The 21618-nt window shown below is 43.2% G+C and overlaps 1 protein-coding gene across 1 annotated transcript in view; it reads left to right on the top strand.

The window, feature by feature from the left end:
- Positions 1–21618, top strand: part of prom2 (prominin 2) — an 82528-nt gene that overhangs the window by 44277 nt on the left and 16633 nt on the right. Inside the window, 8 exon segments of the mRNA XM_084321857.1 lie at positions 1326–1449; positions 2069–2163; positions 2940–3030; positions 5358–5501; positions 7398–7457; positions 10411–10503; positions 17919–17974; positions 18544–18613. Of these exon segments, the coding sequence (XP_084177983.1) occupies positions 1326–1449; positions 2069–2163; positions 2940–3030; positions 5358–5501; positions 7398–7457; positions 10411–10503; positions 17919–17974; positions 18544–18613 (733 nt within the window).

The following is a 21618-nucleotide window of genomic DNA, read 5'->3' as shown; positions in this document are numbered from 1 at the left end:
ATTTAGATTCAAATACTATTTTAATAGTATTTTAATAGTAATATAAATCATATTAACAACAAAAATGTGTTCCATCTTCATGTCAGATGATTTTCAAAAAGGTACATGAGTCGATGTAAAAAAAGAACAAGCAAATATATACTGCTGAAAGTTCAGAACATTGAAGATTTTCACTCCATAGATTAACACATTCCCTGCCACGCTTATATCCATCAATGTTTGATCACTGCCACCAGTCTAAGCCTATGGAGATGTTTACCTTCTTTGCAGGGCTATAACTTTTTAAATTGTATTGCTAAATTGACATTACTATGGCCCATTCAACATCGATTATCTATCGTTCAGGATGTAGGAACGTTTTACTTTTTTCATTCATATATTCATACGAAAATACCGTCTAGAATATAAATATGTTTTTATCGTTTTCTGCAGTAATTCCTAGAACGTGAGATATAGGCATAAACGCATATATAGATTATCAAATCCTGTTTGTTTGGCGATACACGCTATATTAAAAATTTCAACAGTACATGATCCTAAACGTTATGACTGATCATGCGCGGGTGAACGGGGGGGGGGGTCGTTTATAATTCCGTGATTGTCAGTAAATGCTTTATGTAGTATGGGTGATATATTGATCAGAGCGGTTTGCATGGATAATAATAAACAAACAGGCTGAAAGTAACGTCAGCGTCCTCTTACCGTTCGACGATGAGACTGGAGGAAAAAGATCCCACTTATTTGACGGCGATCCCCTAAATCCATTTCCGGTTTGTGTAATCATAATAAACGGCCAAATCGTATCGATTATTGCGTTATGGCAGCGATCGCTACACACGGACGTGTGTATACAGTCCCGCAACAATATGCGAGTGCCGGACGCATTTGTCAGATGCACCGGGATCACAAGAGATCCACTTCCGGTTTGGCAACTCGCTGATCATCCACCAGGTGGCAGTATTGAAGCGTTGCAGAGTTGTGCATGCTCCCACTGCATCATACCAGGCTCCGTGAGGGAATATGAATAACATGGTGAAAAAATTAAATATGATCTCAATAACGTCGTACGCTGTGGATTGGCAGAATTCACATGAACTTGAAACACGTCGTAAACCGTTTTTCCGGCGTGGATGTGTTAATCTAGATTAATTTATTTTAATGCTTTAATTAATTTAAATTATCTCCAAAGTTTAAAGCATTAATTTTGACAGCCCTAGTATTTATATGATACAAAATGTACCCAAATTCATTGAACGATGCAATGTCCGATCTCTAATGTTTACATTTGATCTCTCGCGTGACCTCTGGCCTGGATGTGGTTGCAGGAGTGCAGGGTTCAGCTTCCTGTCCGCCTGGCTGTTCATGATCCTGGTCCTTCTGCTGTTCCTCCTGGCGGGGAATGTCTTCACCTTAGTCTGTCGACCCTGGAGCAACGGAAGACTGTTGAATGTGGGTACACACACACACACACACACACACACACACACACACACACACACACACACACACACACACACAAATACGCACACACACACAAATACGCACACACACACACACACACACACACACACACACACACACACACACACAAATACGCACACACACACACAAATACGCACACACACACAAATACGCACACACACACACACACATACACGCACACATACATATGACGCGTTGCATATACACACGCACACATTCACACACATACATATGGATGCATATACACACACAGACACAAATACACACACACACACACAAATACACACACACACACAAATACACACACACACACACACACATACACGCACACATACATATGATGCATATACACACACACACACACACACACACACACACACACACACATACACGCACACATACATACATATGGATGCATATACACACACACACACACGCACGCGTAATGTGTCAGAAATCAACGCACTTGATCTCTCTGATGGAGAAAAATGGATTATAACTATTTATCCCAAATGAATGATCTACTGTTGAGTTAAAGTAATGGGTATTGTTTGGTGTCATCAGTGTGTTCCCCCTCCCTCTACAGTTCATAGACACTCCAGGCCTGATTCCACCAGACTTTCAGCAGTTTGTTACAAAGTTAGGACTGAAAACCAACCTGACAATCACCAACGTTTACAGGTATATACCTCTGCACACACACGCACACACGCACACGCGCACACACACGCAGGGGCGGACCTTCCTACAGGCGATATAGGCGGTCGCCTAGAGCGCCACCCAGAGGGGGGCGCCAAAAAAATAAAATAAAAAAATAATTTATTTTTATTTTTATTTTTTTTATTTTTTTTATTTTTTTTATTTTTTTGTGCAGTTTTGGCGCCCCCCTCTGCAACCATTATTTTTACATTAAAAAATTCTAACATAAGGGGAAATGAGCCAAAAATCTAAAACGGTCGGTCGGTCTGAGCCTCAGCTTTAGGTGTTCACAGTCAGAACATGCTAGAGCGCTGTGCATTGATGGGTATCGGTCAAGTGTTTATAGAATTGAACGTTGAGGAAAGAAAGACTAACGTTAGAGAACTATGAAGAAAAAAATCCAAAAAAAAAAAAAAAACATTTTGGGGGGGGGGGGGGGGGGGGGGGGGGGGCAGTGGTGAATCTCGCCTAGGGCGCCAAATGGGCTAGGTCCGCCCCTGCACACACGCACACACACAGAAACTCATTCACACACTTGTATTTATTACATTCACTGTGTGTGTGTGTTTGTTTGTGTGTGTTTGTGTGTGTGTGTGTTTGTGTGTGTGTGTTTGTGTGTGTGTGTTGTGTGTGTGTGTGTGTGTGTTTGTGTGTGTGTGTTTGTGTGTGTGTGTTTGTGTGTGTGTGTGTGTGTGTGTGTGTGTGTGTGTGTGTGTGTGTGTGTGTGTGTGTGTGTGTGTGTGTGTGTGTGTGTGCAGTGACTGTGAGCAGAACAAGTCTCTCTGGACGACGCTCCACCTGGATGACATTGATGACTTCGACCTTGATAAGCTGCTCAACGTGTCGACAGTAAGTAACCTGTGGGGGTCTCGCCCCGTGCTGAGTGTCGTACAGAACCTGTGGGGGTCTCGCCCGTGCTGAGTGTCGTACAGAACCTGTGGGGGTCTCGCCCCGTGCTGAGTGTGGTACAGACCTGTGGGGGTCTCGCCCCGTGCTGAGTGTGGTACAGAACCTGTGGGGGTCTCGCCCCGTGCTGAGTGTCGTACAGAACCTGTGGGGGTCTCGCCCCGTGCTGAGTGTGGTACAGCAGCTCGCTGCGGTGGAGTGGCTGTCATTTAACGTGATAGTTCACCGCATAATCGCAGTCAGTCTGCAATAGCTTTGAAGCTTTGGGGGGGGGGGGGGGGGGGTGTGAGTGAACTGCTTCTCTTGCACTGATTTCAGGAATTCAGAGATTTGGACAGCCGGTTTGTATTAACCCTTTCACTACCACACTATAGAAGGTCAACCCTTTCACTAACGCATTAGTGAAAGGTTAACCTTCTGTAGTGTGGTGGTGAAAGTGTTAACCCTTTGTAGTGTGGTAGTGAAAGGGTTAACCGTCTGTAGGGTGGTAGTTAGTTAAAGTGTTAACCCTTTGTAGTGTGGTAGTGAAAGGGTTAACCGTCTGTAGTGTGGTAGTGAAAGCGTTAACCTTCTGTAGTGTGGTAGTGAAAGGGTTAACCGTCTGTAGGGTGGTAGTTAAGTGTTAACCCTTTGTAGTGTGGTAGTGAAAGCGTTAACCTTATGTAGTGTGGTAGTGAAAGCGTTAACCTTATGTAGTGTGGTAGTGAAAGCGTTAACCTTATGTAGTGTGGTAGTGAAAGCGTTAACCTTATGTAGTGTGGTAGTGAAAGCGTTAACCTTATGTAGTGTGGTAGTGAAAGCGTTAACCTTATGTAGTGTGGTAGTGAAAGCGTTAACCTTATGTAGTGTGGTAGTGAAAGGGTTAGATTAGAACACACTGTTTTTAGTATGTGATAAACATCAAGTCAACACGAGAATAAGAGACAAACATCAATCTGTTTTTACAGAGAATAAGAACTGAAATGGGAAGAAGGACTTTCCTTTTCAGAACCGTTAAATCATGGAACTCATTACACTACCTTTTATTGAGGTTTATGTTGCCAGGTTGGAGGTTTATGTGTGATGTATCAGCGTGTCAAAATGATGTATGAATATTAGGGATGTCCGATATTATCGGCCTACCGATATTGGCATTAAAATGTGATATCGGAAATGATCGGTATCGGTTTAATTTCTTTTTTTTTATCTTAATTAAAAAAAAAAAAATTACATTTATTTAACCTTTATTTACCCAGGCAAGCAAGTAAGAACAAATTCAGATTTTATTTATTGTCAAAAGTATGCATAATGTTGTGTTAATTCCACAACAAGAGATATGTAATGTTAATTACCTGAAATTATTCCGTTTTTTGGGGGGCAGGGGGGGGGGGGGGGGGGGGGGGGGGGAACCCTGCATATATCGGTATCGGTTGATATCGGTTGATATTGGTATCGGAAATTAAGAGTTGGACAATATCGGTATATCGGTATCGGTAAAAAAGCCAATATCGAACATCCCTAATGAATATGAATATATTATGTATTAATTATTGTATATTTAAATGTTTTCTAAATGTTTTTAATGTTGTCTAAATGTTTTTCAATGGACTCGGAGTGGAAGATTAGCCAATGAGCTAAAAGAGATCCAAATAAATCAAATCAAATCAAGATGCGGTCAAACTGATCTCCCTGTGTGTGATCTGCGCAGGGTTGATCTCTCCCAGCTCATCTCACTCCCTCAGTACGATGTTTACCTTATAATCGAAGTCACTCGAAGCATCGTGACTATAGACTGGGTTTGTTTTTCCACGTAGCCTAGTAACTCTATGCATCATACATAACAGGATATGTTTACATTTTGAATTATGTTATTTTTTTTAATACATAGTAAAAAAGAACAAAAACTCACTCACTGAAACACTGTGGTTAAAGGAACACACCAACATTATGGGAAATGCACTTACGTTCGTTTAGCTGGTCCGTATCAGCTTTCATTCATTTGTGCTAAGCTAGGCTAGCCTGTAGCCAGATAGCTTTCTACTGAACGCACAGAGAGGAAATTGGTATCTATCTTCTTATCTGAATCTGGAGAAGACGGTAAGCACATTTGCCATAATGTTGCCTTTAAGATTAGTCTACAAGCAGTGCTAGAAAGTAGTTTTAAGCATAGCTGATGGACAAATGTCCCCCCCCCCCCCACCCCCCCATAATATGAAAACTGCCTGGCGATGAAAAACAAGAGGGTTAAATTCTAAATGACCAGGTGTTGCTTCATTCTCTCTCTGCTCCAGTATACTGATGAGATCCAGAAGAATTTCGCCGAAGCCGACATCCACCTGCCCTCCATCAACCTGCTGAGCCTGCAGGTCCAGAACCAGCTCAGCAACTTCACTGGGCAGGCCAAAGACATCGACTTCTCTGCTGCCACACAGAAGGTAGGCACAAGAGCATGGTTTAGAGCTGTATATGGGTGCAGAGTTAGATAGTGTGAGCGAATGGCTCTCCGTTAATAGGCTCTCTCTTCATCCCGGTAAAGACGGGAGTCTATTCTCTTTGGGACCAAAGTGAAATTTGGCAGATCACCTGGCTTCAATGTTATGGCTGGTGACACGGTAGTGGCAACTAAAAACTGTCACTTATTTGGGGGGTGTAATGGATCAGTCTCTCACAGGGGAGAAGATGGGGTTCAAAGTTATAGCCAAAGTCAACCAAAAGATTACATTTTTGGCCAGAAAGGCAACATTTTTAGATATTAAAATGGCTGGCTATGGCACTAATTCAACCCCACTATGACTATGCAAGTACAGAGTGGTACCCCTATGTACATCAAAATAAAACTACAGACATCCCAGAATAAATTGATTAGGACTGTTTTGAATTTATCTTCCCGTACCCATGTTGGCCACTCCCAGTTCATATAACTAAATTGGTTGTCATTTGAAGACAGAATTAATCATTTGAAGCTGAGTATTACCCATAAAATAATGAGCAGTTCTGTTCCAAAGATTATTTTAAACTCGTCAGGGAGACTCATGGCTATGCCACCAGAGCAAGTGTAACGGATATTGTCCCCTGTAGGATTAAGAGTGAGGCTGGGAAAAATACCTTTCAGTATTCAGCAGTAATACAATGCAACCAGCTACCATCTCAGATAAAAGAAATGGTCACGATTAGGCATTTTAATCTCTTAACAGGCACCCCCAAAAGTGGCAATTTTTTAACTTGAACTTGAGGACTGCATACTTTTTTTGCAAACCAAAATACTATACTTTATACGTATAGCACATGCATGGTCTCTTTTGAAAGATAACATTCTGAAGTTTCTGATACAAAAGAAAACAAGAACATTTACTTTTAGTGCTAAGGAAATAGAGTAACATAGGTCTGAACTTGAGTTGTAGAAAAACTTGTTACTCACGTTTTTCTGTGCAATATCCAAAATTATATTTCCAAGAAAATTCGTATGGCTGAAAAAACACCCTGGGTCCATAGCCTGAAGTCTTGTGTAGTACATGTCTAAATTGCATAGAAATCCGTTCAGAAATGAGTGATATAGCACGATTTTGGTAAAATATGAGAAAGAAAAAGGTCTGCAGGTTTTCATTTTCTCATAGACTCCAATGCATTCGGCGCATCTTTTACTTCCTGTTTTCGCTTGTTACTTTTCACCTAGATCCCTGATTCGCTCATCCCCACGTGGGATATCATTGGAAAGCCACACTCATTGGTTACAACCCTCCAATAATTTTCGAGATCGCCAAATGATTGACGGAGCTAGAGAGTCGGGAGTCGGGAGTGGTATTCGGAAAAAGTTAAAGTCTGCTAATGACTTTGGCGCACGCCTCACATATCGGCATGTAACTCGAGAACCGCTGAATGTATTTTGTCGGCTGAAATGCCTTTAATTTGATATATATATTGTATACAAAATATGCACACCGAGCCGCTAGAGGTTGCCAAAGTGGTGTCGGGCGGGCAAATCCGTATATGAGGTTTTAAAAGAGTAGTGAAGGGATGGTTGCCTAGCCACCCAACAATTTTAAACTGAAGCAGTTTATTTTGTATATGTGTTGTTTTATATTGTAGAGTACGAGTTTTATGTATTTTTTATCTTAAGTGTTTATTGGAATGAAATTATGTTTTAATGTATTTTCTGCACCTTGCTGCACTGTGACCTCAGCAAGATGACAACCTTCTAAATTGTCCTTGCATTGTTCCTAGGGCCAATCATATTTAAACAATAATCACAGGGCATCAGAACAGCTCTTATATATCCATTACCTTGTTGTGTAATATAATAATAATGTTTCTGTATCTCTATCTTCTTTCAGATCAACAACATTAATCTGACCACGACTGCAGCCATACTCGACAATCTCGCTACCCTCCAAGTGAGAAATTACTAATTAACACGTCTCTTATTCATTCCTGAATAACATATTGGATATTTACCCAGACTTTACACTGTAAATGGCAATGTACAATATTCATTCGCTCCATTGTACGAGGGTACACAGGATGCCTCAATGTGTATTCGAATTACTTGACTTGACTTGAAATGTGATCCTCTGACCATTCCTAAATATCAGGGCCCTCATTCATCAACGTGTGCGTAGAACATGTTCTATTTCCACACGTAAGCACAGAATGTAGAATCAGTGTACGCACAGGAAAATCGGGATTTACCACACGTGCGTACGCAGGTTCTACGCACACCTGTCATGATGAATTGATCCTACGTTTGAGCTTGTGCACTGTTTTAAGTATTTGCATACCAGAACCGCCCCGATTAACCATATACGGTAATGGTATACCCCCATGAAATGTGGAAAAATGGACTAAGCCGAGGGAAGCGTGTTATGAGAACGGTGATGTCGGATATGATATCTATTAACCATTGCTGCCTGGGCAGCGCAAACACTAATAAAGACCGCGCTGGAATATGACTGCCTTTTCCCGTGTTGTTTGATTAATACCCAGGGATTAAAGTTCTCCTCAATTTTATTCCAAATCGCGATGGATCTCCCGTAAATTTTCTACCTGCTGCATATGATTTCTAGAGGCATACTACAATCTATTTTGATGTCAGTATTGGGTAGCCTATATAAACAATAATACGAGAGCATATACAAGAACAATGAATCTCACTGCATGTATGATGTAGCCTGCCTTTCAATACATGAACTTGAATTCCATCATGTTTGTGTGCGGGACTCACAAGGCTGTTGTCACAATGGGTGGTACCGGTACAGTAATAATAACAGTCCACACAATATCACGATGGACCATGCCATAGCCTATGTTCTATTAGGACATGATCTGTGACGACAAATGTTCTAGAATGTTTGATTAAGATATCATACTCTGACAGCATGCCTATGATCAAAAAAAAACGCGAACTTGAATCCCATCATATACATAGTCTGTCCACTATCTGGTGTCATTGCAATGCGTTTTCTATTCTTTCTTATACAGTAAAAAGGGGGAAGAACACTATATCGTGGGTGTTCATATGACTTGTATTCTGCTTACAGCTACGAAATTCCACTTGTTCCGTTTAACGTAAAGCCTTTTAAATATAATCAAAACGTTCCCGTGTTTCTGCGGTCTGTGCGCAAAATAATAACGAGTTGAGCTTTATGATTTATGATGAATTGAAAATGGGGGACCCTGATGTAAACAAGACGAAAGTCTTTCTCTGGTCTGCATCCCCTTAACAATTGTATGTACTGAGCTGTACTGTACTGTACCCATTCTGCAATCTGTTAATAAACTTTTCAATCAATCAATCAATCAAGCTACGCGGAGCGCAGTCAGTCAGTAGCCTACACCCCGTATATTCCGATAACGCTATATAAACCATGCTGCATTCCTTCTGAGAGAAAGATCTATTATTCCAAATGCTATTTATAGGGTTTTGACCATAATTACACTACTGTTGCTATTTTACAATGAACTATAATGAACTACGGTTCATACAGAACATGCCAGTGTTATTATGCACAGAAGCTCATTTCCTTGTTGTAATAATATATTCTACCACTGGGCGTCAGCTAAGTGTGCTCCGAGCTGTGCGTACACATAAGCACTAAGTCAAGTTCAAGTTGAAATTGATGAATCCCACTCTTTGCTTAGAAATGATCGTACGCACAGGGTAAGCACAAATCTGTGCGTAAGACACGTTGATGAATGAGGGCCCAGGAGCTTATGGCTTAAGTCAAATACCAGGAGCTCTAAGGTATCATGTTTGAGATAGGTCCACTCGGTATGGATTAGACCACAAACCCTCATTTAATAAGATGTTAGTGGTCCCCATCTGAGAATACCGTTATCGTAGTCGAGTAACCGCCTGTACTACAGGTGTCACTCCCCAGGACTAAAGCCAAACTAACACCAAACTAACACCAAACTAACTAAAACTAAACTAACAAACTAACACAAAACTAACACCAAACTAACACCAAACTAACTAAACTAACAAACTAACAACAAACTAACACCAAAAGCCTTGACAGGAGCTTTCTTCACTCTGCTATAACAACATGGAACAGCCTTCCCCTCCGCTGCTGTTGGAAACATCACATCAAGTCGTGTTGATGCCCTCAAGAAGAGACTGAACAAACACCTGTTCAGCATGAGACTGCAGTCCTAAAGGACTCACACACACACACACACACACACACACACACACACACACACACACACACACACACACACACACACACACACACACACACACACACACACACACACACACACACACACACACACACACACACACACACACACACACACACACACACACACACACACACACACACACACACACACGCAGCTTCATATAATATTCCTGAGTAGCTGCAGATCTGTGATTGGCTCTGTAAATGATAGTTACGAAGCTTGTATTAATAAAACAATGTAAGTGGCGAGAGTGAACCCGGTGGTCAGAATAGGGGGCGACAGTGGCTCGGGAGGTAGAGCAGTTGTCTGGTAATCTGGAGGTTCCCGGTTCGATTCCCGCTCCTCCCGCGCAGCGTGTCGAAGTGTCCTTGAGCAAGACACTTAACCCCTAAACTTTGCATGGTTGCCTCTGCTGTCAATGGTGGAAAATGTGAGGAACAAATTGTAAAGCGCTTTGGATAAAAGCTGCCATATAAATGCACCATCGACCATTTGTACTTGCTGACTCAAAGTGAATGAAGTGATATTGAAATTGGATCTATTCCTCCTTTCTACCGGGGGCCCTCTTCCTGGAACCTCCCGAAGGTCCCCGGGAGTCTCCTGGAGGCCCCACTCTGGGAAGCAGTGCTGTGTACTAAGCAGTCCTTCTCTCCTTCTCTCCAGACTGACGAAGAGATTCGGACAGATCTGATAAAGGAGGCCAGGGCCCTGAGACAGATCCAGTCTGACATGGAAACAACTCTTCACCCACAGCTGGTGAGTTTGAAGCCAGAACCCTTAGCCTCTGCCATGGGGGTGTTTAAAGATTACGATTAAACTGGACTTTGAAGACGTCTTTATTCATTGCACACATTGACAATGTCGTCATGCAGCGACACACACATGCGATGGGCGGCACACACAGGAACACATGTAACGGAGGTACTGCGAGTATATCCACAGTCACGATGGACTTCATGTGTTGTGAAGTGACTGTGGCACATAGCGGTACTGCAAGTAAACTCACTCCCCCTTAACACTTTCAGTGCCCAGCAGGGGGCGCACATTTAGTGCTTGAATGCCCACCATCCACTTCAATGTTAACGTTAATATCGCCTAATCTATGTTTTAAATTATGGCTATATGTCTTATCTGCCCGTCGCTTATCAATGACTCATTTCCAGTCAACATTGTTGAAGCGGATTGTTTTTTTATCGGTTCATTTCCGTTTTATAGCATTTTGAAAAGCCCTTGTTTTCAAGAAGAAAAAAAAGAATCCCTGATAAACGCCCTGATACTGTAATATTCTAGAACGTTGTCATTTTTCGGCCTATTTATGAATAGTTTTCAAATAAACGCTAGATTATTGATAGTATATGTGTACGTACGCACGCTGGTGCCGCAAGCTGTAAATCGATTCTCTTAGTTCCTGATCACTCGCACAGTCAAAACAGCCATATCACATATAGGGGAAAAGCTTATATCTCGTGAAAACAGGTCTGATTATCCTAAGACTGGTAAAATAGATTCCTTACCTGAGATCAGATGGTATCCAAATGGATTATTCCAATTCCTGATTGCCATTCCAAAAATCAATCCTTTTATTGATCCACCGCGTATACTGTAAAACACATATTACACGCTGTGCTGATGGTCCAGAATGAATCTGATCGGCTCCGGTTACATGCGTGAGAAGTAAAATGTCGATTCCGGAGTTTTTTTTTCTCATCCATTTTCATTGAGTTCAATCCAAAAGGGTGCATTACCATCTGGGAGACGATAGGGGGGCGCTTTTTTCACATCTGAGCGCCTGGGGTGGCTGATTTACCAACGGTAGACTCGGTTGATGAAATATGAATTCAGATCGCTAATAAAAAAAAAATCACGAGGATTCTCTTTATGGGCATTCAACCCGCGGGCTGATAACCCGAGATATCTCGTGATGGGCATTCAAAGTGTTAAAAGGCATCCAGACACATTACCAAGAAGTTAATTAACCTCTTGGTATAGTGGTCTGCGATGTCGCCCGTGGTGCGGGAGACCGGGGTTCGACTCCCACCCAGGGCATGTCAAATAAGACCAGTTTCAGTGGTGCCGTGACCCGGATGCCTTGGGTGGTGTGAGTTTAGGGGGGTAAGTGTAACGGAGGTACCGCGATTATATCCACAGTCACGATGGACTTCAAGTGTTGTAAAGTGACTGTGGCACGTAGCGGTACTGCAAGTAAAACTCACTCCCCCTTAAAAGGCATCCAGACACATTACCGTGGTCTGCGATGTTGCCCGCGGCGCGGGAGCCCGGGGTTCAACTCCCACTCAGGGCATGTCAAATAAGACCGGTTTCACACACACACATGCAATTTTTGGGTCGCCGATGAAATTTCATCTCTGCGCTTGACCCATCCCGTTGTCCTTCCCCCCAAGGGCAGCCGGGAGGCGTGTATCACTTCCGCAACGTATTTGATTTCCGGGGTTGGCCTGATTGGCCGCGACGGCCACGTGACACGCCGTGGCACGCCCCCGCGGCAGCCGCAGTGGCAAGCGTGCTGCTGCTGGAGTTCACTTCGCCTTTCACATCGCTGCTGTTTAATAATATTGTCGCGTTGGCGAAAACAGGATGAGAGAGCGTAGATTTCGCTGTGTATCATTTAATCATTTATCATTTAACATTTGAAAGGCATACATTGTTGTCATACAGAAGTACAGAATACTTGTATCCGAAATGCTTCTTACTGGCACTGTTAGAGACTGTGCTAGACAAATGAATTACTAATTCGGTCAGAAATAGCGTAACTAATAACGTTAGTAAGCACTGCTTATATGCTTATTATGTCTGCGGGGTACAGTAAACATTTCTCCCGGTACATTCTGAAGAGCACACCGCTGTATGTTGGAGAACCAGCGGTCTTCCGCTCCTCCTCACTCGAGTGTGAGAGCAAAGCCGTGCGAGGGGGGCGGCACCTCGGCACAGCTCAGCCCTGTGCAATAGGGGGTATCTGCAGAGCCGCAGAGCCAGGCGTGGACGGGTTTGAGGCGGGGCTTCGTGGCGTAGACAAGTATTAGTGGCCTGGACAAGTATTTGCACTACTGCGCGGATGAGGGGGGGGGCTCTCTCGCTCGCTCCCTCTCTCGTTTACGACACATACACAACTTAACTTTCGTCTCGTTTACATCAGGGTCCCCCATTTTAAACTTCACTTTCGTCTCGTTTACATATATCCCCCATTTTCAACTTAACTTTCGTCTCGTTTACATAGGTACATAGACAGTAATGTTACATCTAGACATTTATGACATACCAGATCTAGTAATAATAGAGTATACATTTGAGGGGGAATACATTTACATTTAGTCATTTAGCTGACGCTTTTATCCAAAGCGACTTATAGGTACATAGACAGTAATGTTACATCTAGACATTTATGACATACCAGATCTAGTAATAATAGAGTATATACATTTGAGGGGGAATACATTTACATTTAGTCATTTAGCTGACGCTTTTATCCAAAGCGACTTACAAGTTCTGTACGACAAGCCATCAGGAAGGGCACAACTCTATCAGCTGAGTAACAATGTTCATAAAGTGTTGACATACCAGGGCGGCTAGGTGGTGTAGTGGGCAAGGCACTCGCCACCAGTGTGGAGACGCTAGGATTCGCGTGTTCGAATCCAGCTCTCCACATTGTTTTCAGTTTAGCTGGTCGTCCGCAGTAATACACATTGGCCGTATTACGGGGAGGGAAAACTGAAGGGTGGGGATCGAACGTTGTGAACAAGCGACTCCTACAAGTCGGTTGGTGCGCCTGCGCAGTAGAATCAGGAAGTGTCGGGGGCAGCGTGAGCCTCCCACGCGTTACTCCTCGACACTAGAGATCGAGCTGCGCAGGTGAAAAGATGCGACTGCTGTTACCTCAAGTACCGGAGGGGACTTGTGCTATGTATGACTTAGTCCACATTGCAGCCGGCTTGTGGGAGGCAAGAAACAGCGTTCGTGACAGGGGAGGGTTGAATTGGATGATACGAAATTGGGATGGGAGAAAAATATAGAAAAATGGGAGAAAAAGTGGATCAAAAAAAAAGTGTTGACATACCAGATCTAGTAATAATAGAGTATATACATTTGAGGGGGCATACATTTACATTTAGTCATTTAGCTGACGCTTTTATCCAAAGCGACTTACATGTTCTGTACGACAAGCCATCAGGAAGGGCACAACTCTATCAGCTGAGTAACAATGTTCATAAAGTGTTGAGTGCTACAGTGTAGGTTATTTTATTAGGACAAGTGCATGACAGTAAGGTTAGTTAGGGTTAGATTTTTTTTTATTTTAATTTTTTTATTCAGAATGGTTGAAGAAGTGCGTCTTTAGTCGACGGCGAAAGATTGGACGGGTTTCGGCTGTCCTAACTGGGGTGGGTAGTTCATTCCACCATTGTGGGGCAAGGACTGAGAATAGGCGACTTCTCTTTGATGACCAGGCAACAATTATAAGAAAAAATGCTTCGCACCATATATTATCATGCAAGCCCCTGCCCAGATGTGGATTGGACTGCAGACCAGGCAGCCCAGACTATCATTACCACTGCCTCTACTGCCAGGCAACATTTGTAACCAAAATACACAAAATTGCACAAATGAGAAAGAACAATTACTTTTTAACGCAGCAACTACCATCGACCCATCTGTTCCTGATGAGAAACATCATAGAACACTTCAACAACAACAAAAACAAGAAGCGAATGGACAACATCAAAAAATTATTTGGGACAGCGGTGGCAATAAACAGCTACCACCAGGCTGTATTGGGTACATTTTCTACTTGCACTTGCATTAAAGATATTTAATGCATTAATCCTGTTTTTAATTGATCTAGGAAATAATGTATAAATGTCTTCATTCATCAAGTTCACTGTTCCTTACTAAGCTGTGTTTGTCATCTGCTTACAGTGTCACAGGAAGCAGTCCTTGATCTATCACTGGAAGCAGCTCAAGGTGTGCTCCCTGAAGCGGGTTCAGGTCTGCCCCCAGCGATGACAAGTAAGTGGAATTGCATGCCTGGGTCCTTAGAAAGTCTTAAAATGTCTTAAATTCAAGGCCCAGGCATGCAATTCCACTTACTTGTCATTGCTGGGGGCAGACCTGAACCCGCTTCAGGGAGCACACCTTGAGCTGCTTCCAGTGATAGATCAAGGACTGCTTCCTGTGACACTGTAAGCAGATGACAAACACAGCTTAGTAAGGAACAGTGAACTTGATGAATGAAGACATTAATACATTATTTCCTAAAACAGGATTAATGCATTAAATATCTTTAATGCAAGTGCAAGTAGAAAATGTACCCAATACAGCCTGGTGGTAGCTGTTTATTTCCACCGCTGTCCCAAATAATTTTTTGATGTTGTCCATTCGCTTCTTGTTTTTGTTGTTGTTGAAGTGTTCTATGATGTTTCTCATCAGGAACAGATGGGTCGATGGTAGTTGCTGCGTTAAAAAGTAATTGTTCTTTCTCATTTGTGCAATTTTGTGTATTTTGGTTACAAATGTTGCCTGGCAGTATAGGCAGTGCTAATGATAGTCTGGGCTGCCTGGTCTGCAGTCCAATCCACATCTGGGCAGCGGCTTGCATGATAATATATGGTGCAAAGCATTTTCTTTTCTTATAATTGTTGCCTGGTCATCAAAGAGAAGTCGCCTATTCTCAGTCCTTGTCCCACAATGGTGGAATGCACTTCCCACCCCAGTTAGGACAGCCGAAACCCGTCCAATCTTTCGCCGTCGACTAAAGACGCACTTCTTCAACCATTCTGAATTAAAAAATAAAAATAAAAAACTCTAACCCTAACTAACCTTACTGTCATGCACTTGTCCTAATAAACTAACCTACACTGTAGCACTCAACACTTTATGAACATTGTTACTCAGCTGATAGAGTTGTGCCCTTCCTGATGGCTTGTCGTACAGAACTTGTAAGTCGCTTTGGATAAAAGCGTCAGCTAAATGACTAAATGTAAATGTATTCCCCCTCAAATGTATATACTCTATTATTACTAGATCTGGTATGTCATAAATGTCTAGATGTAACATTACTGTCTATGTACCTATAAGTCGCTTTGGATAAAAGTGTCAGCTATATGACTAAATGTAAATGTATTCCCCCTCAAATGTATATACTCTATTATTACTAGATCTGGTATGTCATAAATGTCTAGATGTAACATTACTGTCTATGTACCTATGTAAACGAGACGAAAGTTAAGTTGAAAATGGGGGATCTATGTAAACGAGACGAAAGTGAAGTTGAAAATGGGGGATCTATGTAAACGAGACGAAAGTGACGTTGAAAATGGGGGACCCTGATGTAAACGAGACGAAAGTTAAGTTGTGTATGTGTCGTAAACGAGAGAGGGAGCGAGCGAGAGAGCCCCCCCCCCCCCCCTCATCCGCGCAGTAGTGCAAATACTTGTCCAGGCCACTAATACTTGTCTACGCCACGAAGCCCCGCCTCAAACCCGTCCACGCCTGGCTCTGCGGCTCTGCAGATACCCCCTACTCGCCCTGTGTGACGCGAGCAGGAAGGAGGAGATGGGAGTCCTTCCATTCGGAATATGTTGTTTCTTTACACATATGTTGGATTATGAATATGTCTTTATAGCTACAAATTAATGACTAATTCGGTCAGAAAGCAGTAACACAACACAACATATTCCGATTGGAAGGACTCCCATCTCCTCCTTCCTGCTCGCGTCACACAGGGCTGAGCTGTGCTGAGGTGCCGCCCCCCTCGCACGGCTTTGCTCTCACACTCGAGTGAGGAGGAGCGGAAGACCGCTGGTTCTCCAACATACAGCGGTGTGCTCTTCAGAATGTACCGGGAGAAACGTTTACTGTACCCCGCAGACATAATAAGCATATAAGCAGTGCTTACTAACATTATTAGTTACGCTATTTCTGACCGAATTAGTCATTCATTTGTCTAGCACAGTCTCTAACAGTGCCAGTAAGAAGCATTTTGGATACAAGTATTCTGTACTTCTGTATGACAACAATGTATGCCTTTCAAATGTTAAATGATAAATGATTAAATGATACACAGCTAAATCTACGCTCTCTCATCCTGCTTTCGCCAACGCGACAATATTATTAAACAGCAGCGATGTGAAAGGCGAAGTGAACTCCAGCAGCAGCCCGCTTGCCGCTGCGGCTGCCGCGGGGGCGTCCACGGCGTGTCACGTGGCCGTTGCGGCCAATCAGGCCAACCCCGGAAATCAAATCCGTTGCGGAAGTGATACACGCAGCCGGGAGCAGACATGGGGCCACGCCGTGCCCGGGGACCAATCCAAGTGCTCCTGTCCGTCTTCGTCAGGGACGCGACAGCGTTAGCGATCTGTTCTGCATGTTTTTCCATTGGGTTTATAATATATTCTGGAGGGGAAACCCTTCCGAGCACGGGGGAAGAACATGCAAACTCCACACAGAAAGGCCCGGGAGATACCCCACCTGGGTACCTGGCAAAGCGGCGACCTGGTCCTCAAGCGGGAATGGAACCCTGGACCCTGGTGTACTGACACCAGTGACTATTACTGAACATCAGACCATTGAATTACATGGCTAAAATAGTGCATTGACTGTATCTACGTGGTGGCCATTTTGCTCTTATGTCATGCTCAAGTTGGGATTTGGAATCTGTATGACCGTACGTGTGAATATGGTCAATAGCCATCTGAGAATTCCCCAATCTAAGATAAGATAAGATGACATATTCCTTTATTATTGGGGCATCATAGCAGCATTGGGGAGGGGGGAGGGTAGGCACAGGTATGGGCAGGGTAATAGAAAGACATAAATATATGCAATAAGATTAGATCTGAATATAGTTATATATAATAATTATAAACAAAAAATGTAACACAGAGGAGAGAGAGAGATCTCGCTAATGGAAGGAAATTGATTCTATCTGAATTATTTTGTCCAGTGACCCCAAAACAATGGTCAAATATATTACCGATCAGAAAAAAAAACGTAAAAGAATGGATTGGACTAGTTGTAGTTGTTATCTGCGGTCAATAAGTGGCATCAGAGACGTTCCCGGGTTGCCATCGCTCCATCCTGGCTCGTTGAGTCGGCGTTGCCCGGCGGATCTGGACGTACCGACCTCTAAACATAGATCTCTGTGATGTCTTTCCCCCCAGAAGGATCTCAACGCCAGCATAGATGCACTTCGATCCACCGCCAAGAAAATCAATGTGAGTAACACCGACCAAGACCCGGAACGAAGAGAACTGAGCTCACACGCTTTCTGTCTCTCTTTTCCACCTCATCGCTCTCTCTCCTCTCTCTCTCTCTCTCTCTCTCTTCTCCTCTCTCTCCTCTCTCTCTCTCTCTCTCTCTCTCTCTCTCTCTCTCTCTCTCGCTCTCTTACCCTTCATACACAGGACACCCATGTATAAGCCCTGTCAGCTCTCTCTCTCTCTCTCTCTCTCTCTCTCTCTCTCTCTCCTCTCTCTCTCTCTCTCTCTCTCTCTCTCTCTCTCTTACCCTTCATACACAGACACCCATGTATAAGCCCTGTCAGCTCTCTCTCTTCTCTCTCTCTCTCTCTCTCCTCTCTCTCTCTCTCTCTCCTCTCTCTCTCTCTCTCTCTCCTCTCTCTACCCCTCATACACAGACGCCCATGTATAAGCCCTGTCAGCTGTCGGTATGAATGGGTCACGGTTGTGACACGGGTGCAACCCGCGTCGCTTGTTGAACTCTCTCTCTCTCTCCTCTCTCTCTCTCTCTCTCTCTCCACACACACTCCTTTCTGTCTATTCCAGTAACAGTGGGGAACGTGTTGAGTGAAGTGGAAGCAGCACAGGACTTCCTGAACACAAACACAACGCAGATAGTGAAGACGTGGATGACAGAGTCACATGATGGCTGACAGATTAGACTGTGTTCCAGCTGATCTTCAGCCTGAACATTGACGGAACAGAGGCTTAAATGGGCAGGGTAATAGTAGAAAGACATAAATGTAGACAATAAAATTAGATAGATAAAAAAGAAACAGTGTAAACAAAGGTGAAGGTCTGGTTTTATTATACGTTACAATAAATAAGGCAATAAAGAATTTTTATCTGAATATATGCTATGAGTAAGAGTAAAAGTGACACAGCTCAGTATAACCAGAGTATACAGGAGTAGAGATAGAATAGGACAGCATATCATAACAAAGAATAGAATAGAACAGCATAGAATAACAAAGATAAAAATAGAATAGAATAGAACAGCATAGAATAACAAAGAATAGAATATAATAGAACAGCATAGAATAACAAAGAATAGAATATAGTAGACAGCATAGAATAACAAGATAATATATAATAGAACAGCATAGAATAACAAAGAATAGAATAGAATAGAACAGCATAGAATAACAAATAATAGAATAGAACAGCATAGAATACAAAGATAGAATAGAACAGCATAGAATAACAAAGAATAGAACGCATAGAATCACAAAGAATAGAATAGACAGCATATAATAACAAAGAATAGAATAGAATAGAACAGCATAGAATAACAAAGAATAGAATAGAACAGAACAGCATAGATAACAAAGAATAGAATAGAATAGTAAGTAAGGGTTCCGGTTCCGGGTCGAGGATGGAGTAGTCGCTCATTGCCACGATGTATTTTTATATTTAGTCCTAAAAGCCTCTTTTATATTTTCAACTCGGTTAAACCTTTTTGTATATACCCCCTTTATGTTTCTACCTATTTATTTTGGCTGCAAGAACCATAATGGCGACGAGACAACTGAGAAATGAATCCAAGAAGGACGACGCTCCGCTGATATAACCCGCATTGATGGCTAATTGAAGAGCTCAGGCAATCTTTAACCAACGAAATCAGAGCGTCCGCTGCCTCGCTCGAAACCAAACTCGACAGCCTCTGGACGTCGGTTAATGACCATGCCGAGCGTCTGACCTCCGTGGAAGACGGCTTGAATACTTGGACTGGCAGGGTGACGAGCTAGAGCTAGGTGTACGGTGCTAGAAGAGAGCAATGATAAGCTAAAGTCTAAGTTAACCAACGTCGAGTCCCGCAGCCGCCGGTCTAACATTCGCATATAGGACTGGATGAGTCCTTTCATAGCGACCGGCCCAGCAACTTTTTTTCTGAGGTACTGGTTGAAATTCTGGGGAAGGAGGTCCTCTCTACCGCCGCCGAATTGGACCGTGTCACAGGGCCAAACCAGCACCCGGCTCCAGGCCTAGAGCGGTTATTGCTCGCCTACATCACTATCGAATAAAAGAGAAGATTATCCGGGAGCACGGAAGAGGAGGGGAATGCTGGAATACAGAGGGATACTAGTCCTAATCTTTGAAGACTACTGTCCAGAAGTCGTGGAGCAGCGTTTCCGCTACAAAGACGTCATGGGCCCCTCTACAAGCAAGGACTCAAGCCGTCTCTTCAGTTCCCTGCGAGACTTATCATCACACCGAAGACGGCGCGAGAAAACATCTTTCATCGCCTGAGGACGCCTTGGACTTCTTGAGGACCAGGCATAAAGGGGCCTCACCAGGGGCGTATCTAGACCCAGCACTCAGTAGGGCACAGAAGGGCACCAAAACTATGAATCGGGAGCGCGTAGCGCGACCGCGGAAAAATTTGGCCGGTTTGGCCGGTTTGTGGGCGAAAATGGGTGGATTTTGTAACTATTTTTTTAAAACTTTATTTCGGTTTTAGGGTTAGGTTAGGGTTATGTTATTTATTTATTTGGGGAGCCAGCCCCCAAACTCCTGAAATGCATAGAAATCTAGAATAAATAAAACAATCTGACATTTATATTTAAAAAGAGCTAGCCCCCCAAACCCCTAAAATACATAGAAATCTATGCATTTTAGAACAGTTACTATATATAGTCAAGAAAGCATTTAGTCATACTTAAAGTTAAAGTGCTTTACTTGCATTGAACATTGCATTGAACATTGAACATTGAGGAGACATCATTAGAAAGCACAATGTATGGGCGGTTAGGTGGCCGAGCGGAGATTGCGTTCGTCACCAGCCCCGGAGCTGAGCTGGATTTGCCTGTTCGAATCCAGCTCACAGCTCCGGGGTTGTCACCAGCTTGGCTGGCCGTCTGCACTGATACAATTGGCTGTATCAGAGGGTGGGAGAAGCTGGCGGGGTGGGTCCGGGTCGTTGTAAACAGCGACTCCTACAGTTCGGTCGGGGCGCCTGCTAAGCGTGGATTGGACGTGAGGGGGATAGTGGTCCTCCCACACGCTACGCCCTCTCAATGAGAATCCCGCTGCCAGGTGAAAAGAAGCGGTGATTGGCTGGACGTGTGTCGGAGGAAGCACGTGGTAGCCTCCACTCTCCCAGATGATCTGACTGTGGGGGGTAAGTGCGCAGCGATCAGGAAGGGACTGGGAATTGGCATACGACTAACATTGGGATGGGAGAAAATCGGAGGAAAATGGAGGGGGAAAAAGACCAATAAAAAAAAAAAAAAAAAGAAAGCACAATGTATGTTTCCATAGTTACGCAGATTACACACAATTGTACATCTCCGCTGAACCAAATTATCACACAGCTATAAACTCCATTTCCGCCTGTCTCTTAGCAATAAACAAATGGATGACGAACAACTTCCTAAAATTAAATGAGGGCAAAACTGAAATCCTACTAGTCGGTCCTATAACAAAAAGAGAAATGTTACAGAGCAATATGGGGCAACTTACTCCTTGGATCAACGTAAATAACCTACACTGGCTTCCGGTAACATTTAGAATTGATTTCAAGGTCCTCTTCCTTATATACAAAGTATAAACATTGCGATCATCTACCATTGAAGGTTCCAAGCCACAATCTAAAGAAAATCGGGGATGCAGCCTTTGCTAA

Source organism: Notolepis coatsorum (genome assembly GCF_963971535.1).
Source record: "Notolepis coatsorum genome assembly, chromosome: 9".
In the NCBI taxonomy this organism is placed as follows: domain Eukaryota; kingdom Metazoa; phylum Chordata; class Actinopteri; order Aulopiformes; family Paralepididae; genus Notolepis; species Notolepis coatsorum.
This window is presented reverse-complemented; position numbering and strand designations above follow the sequence as displayed.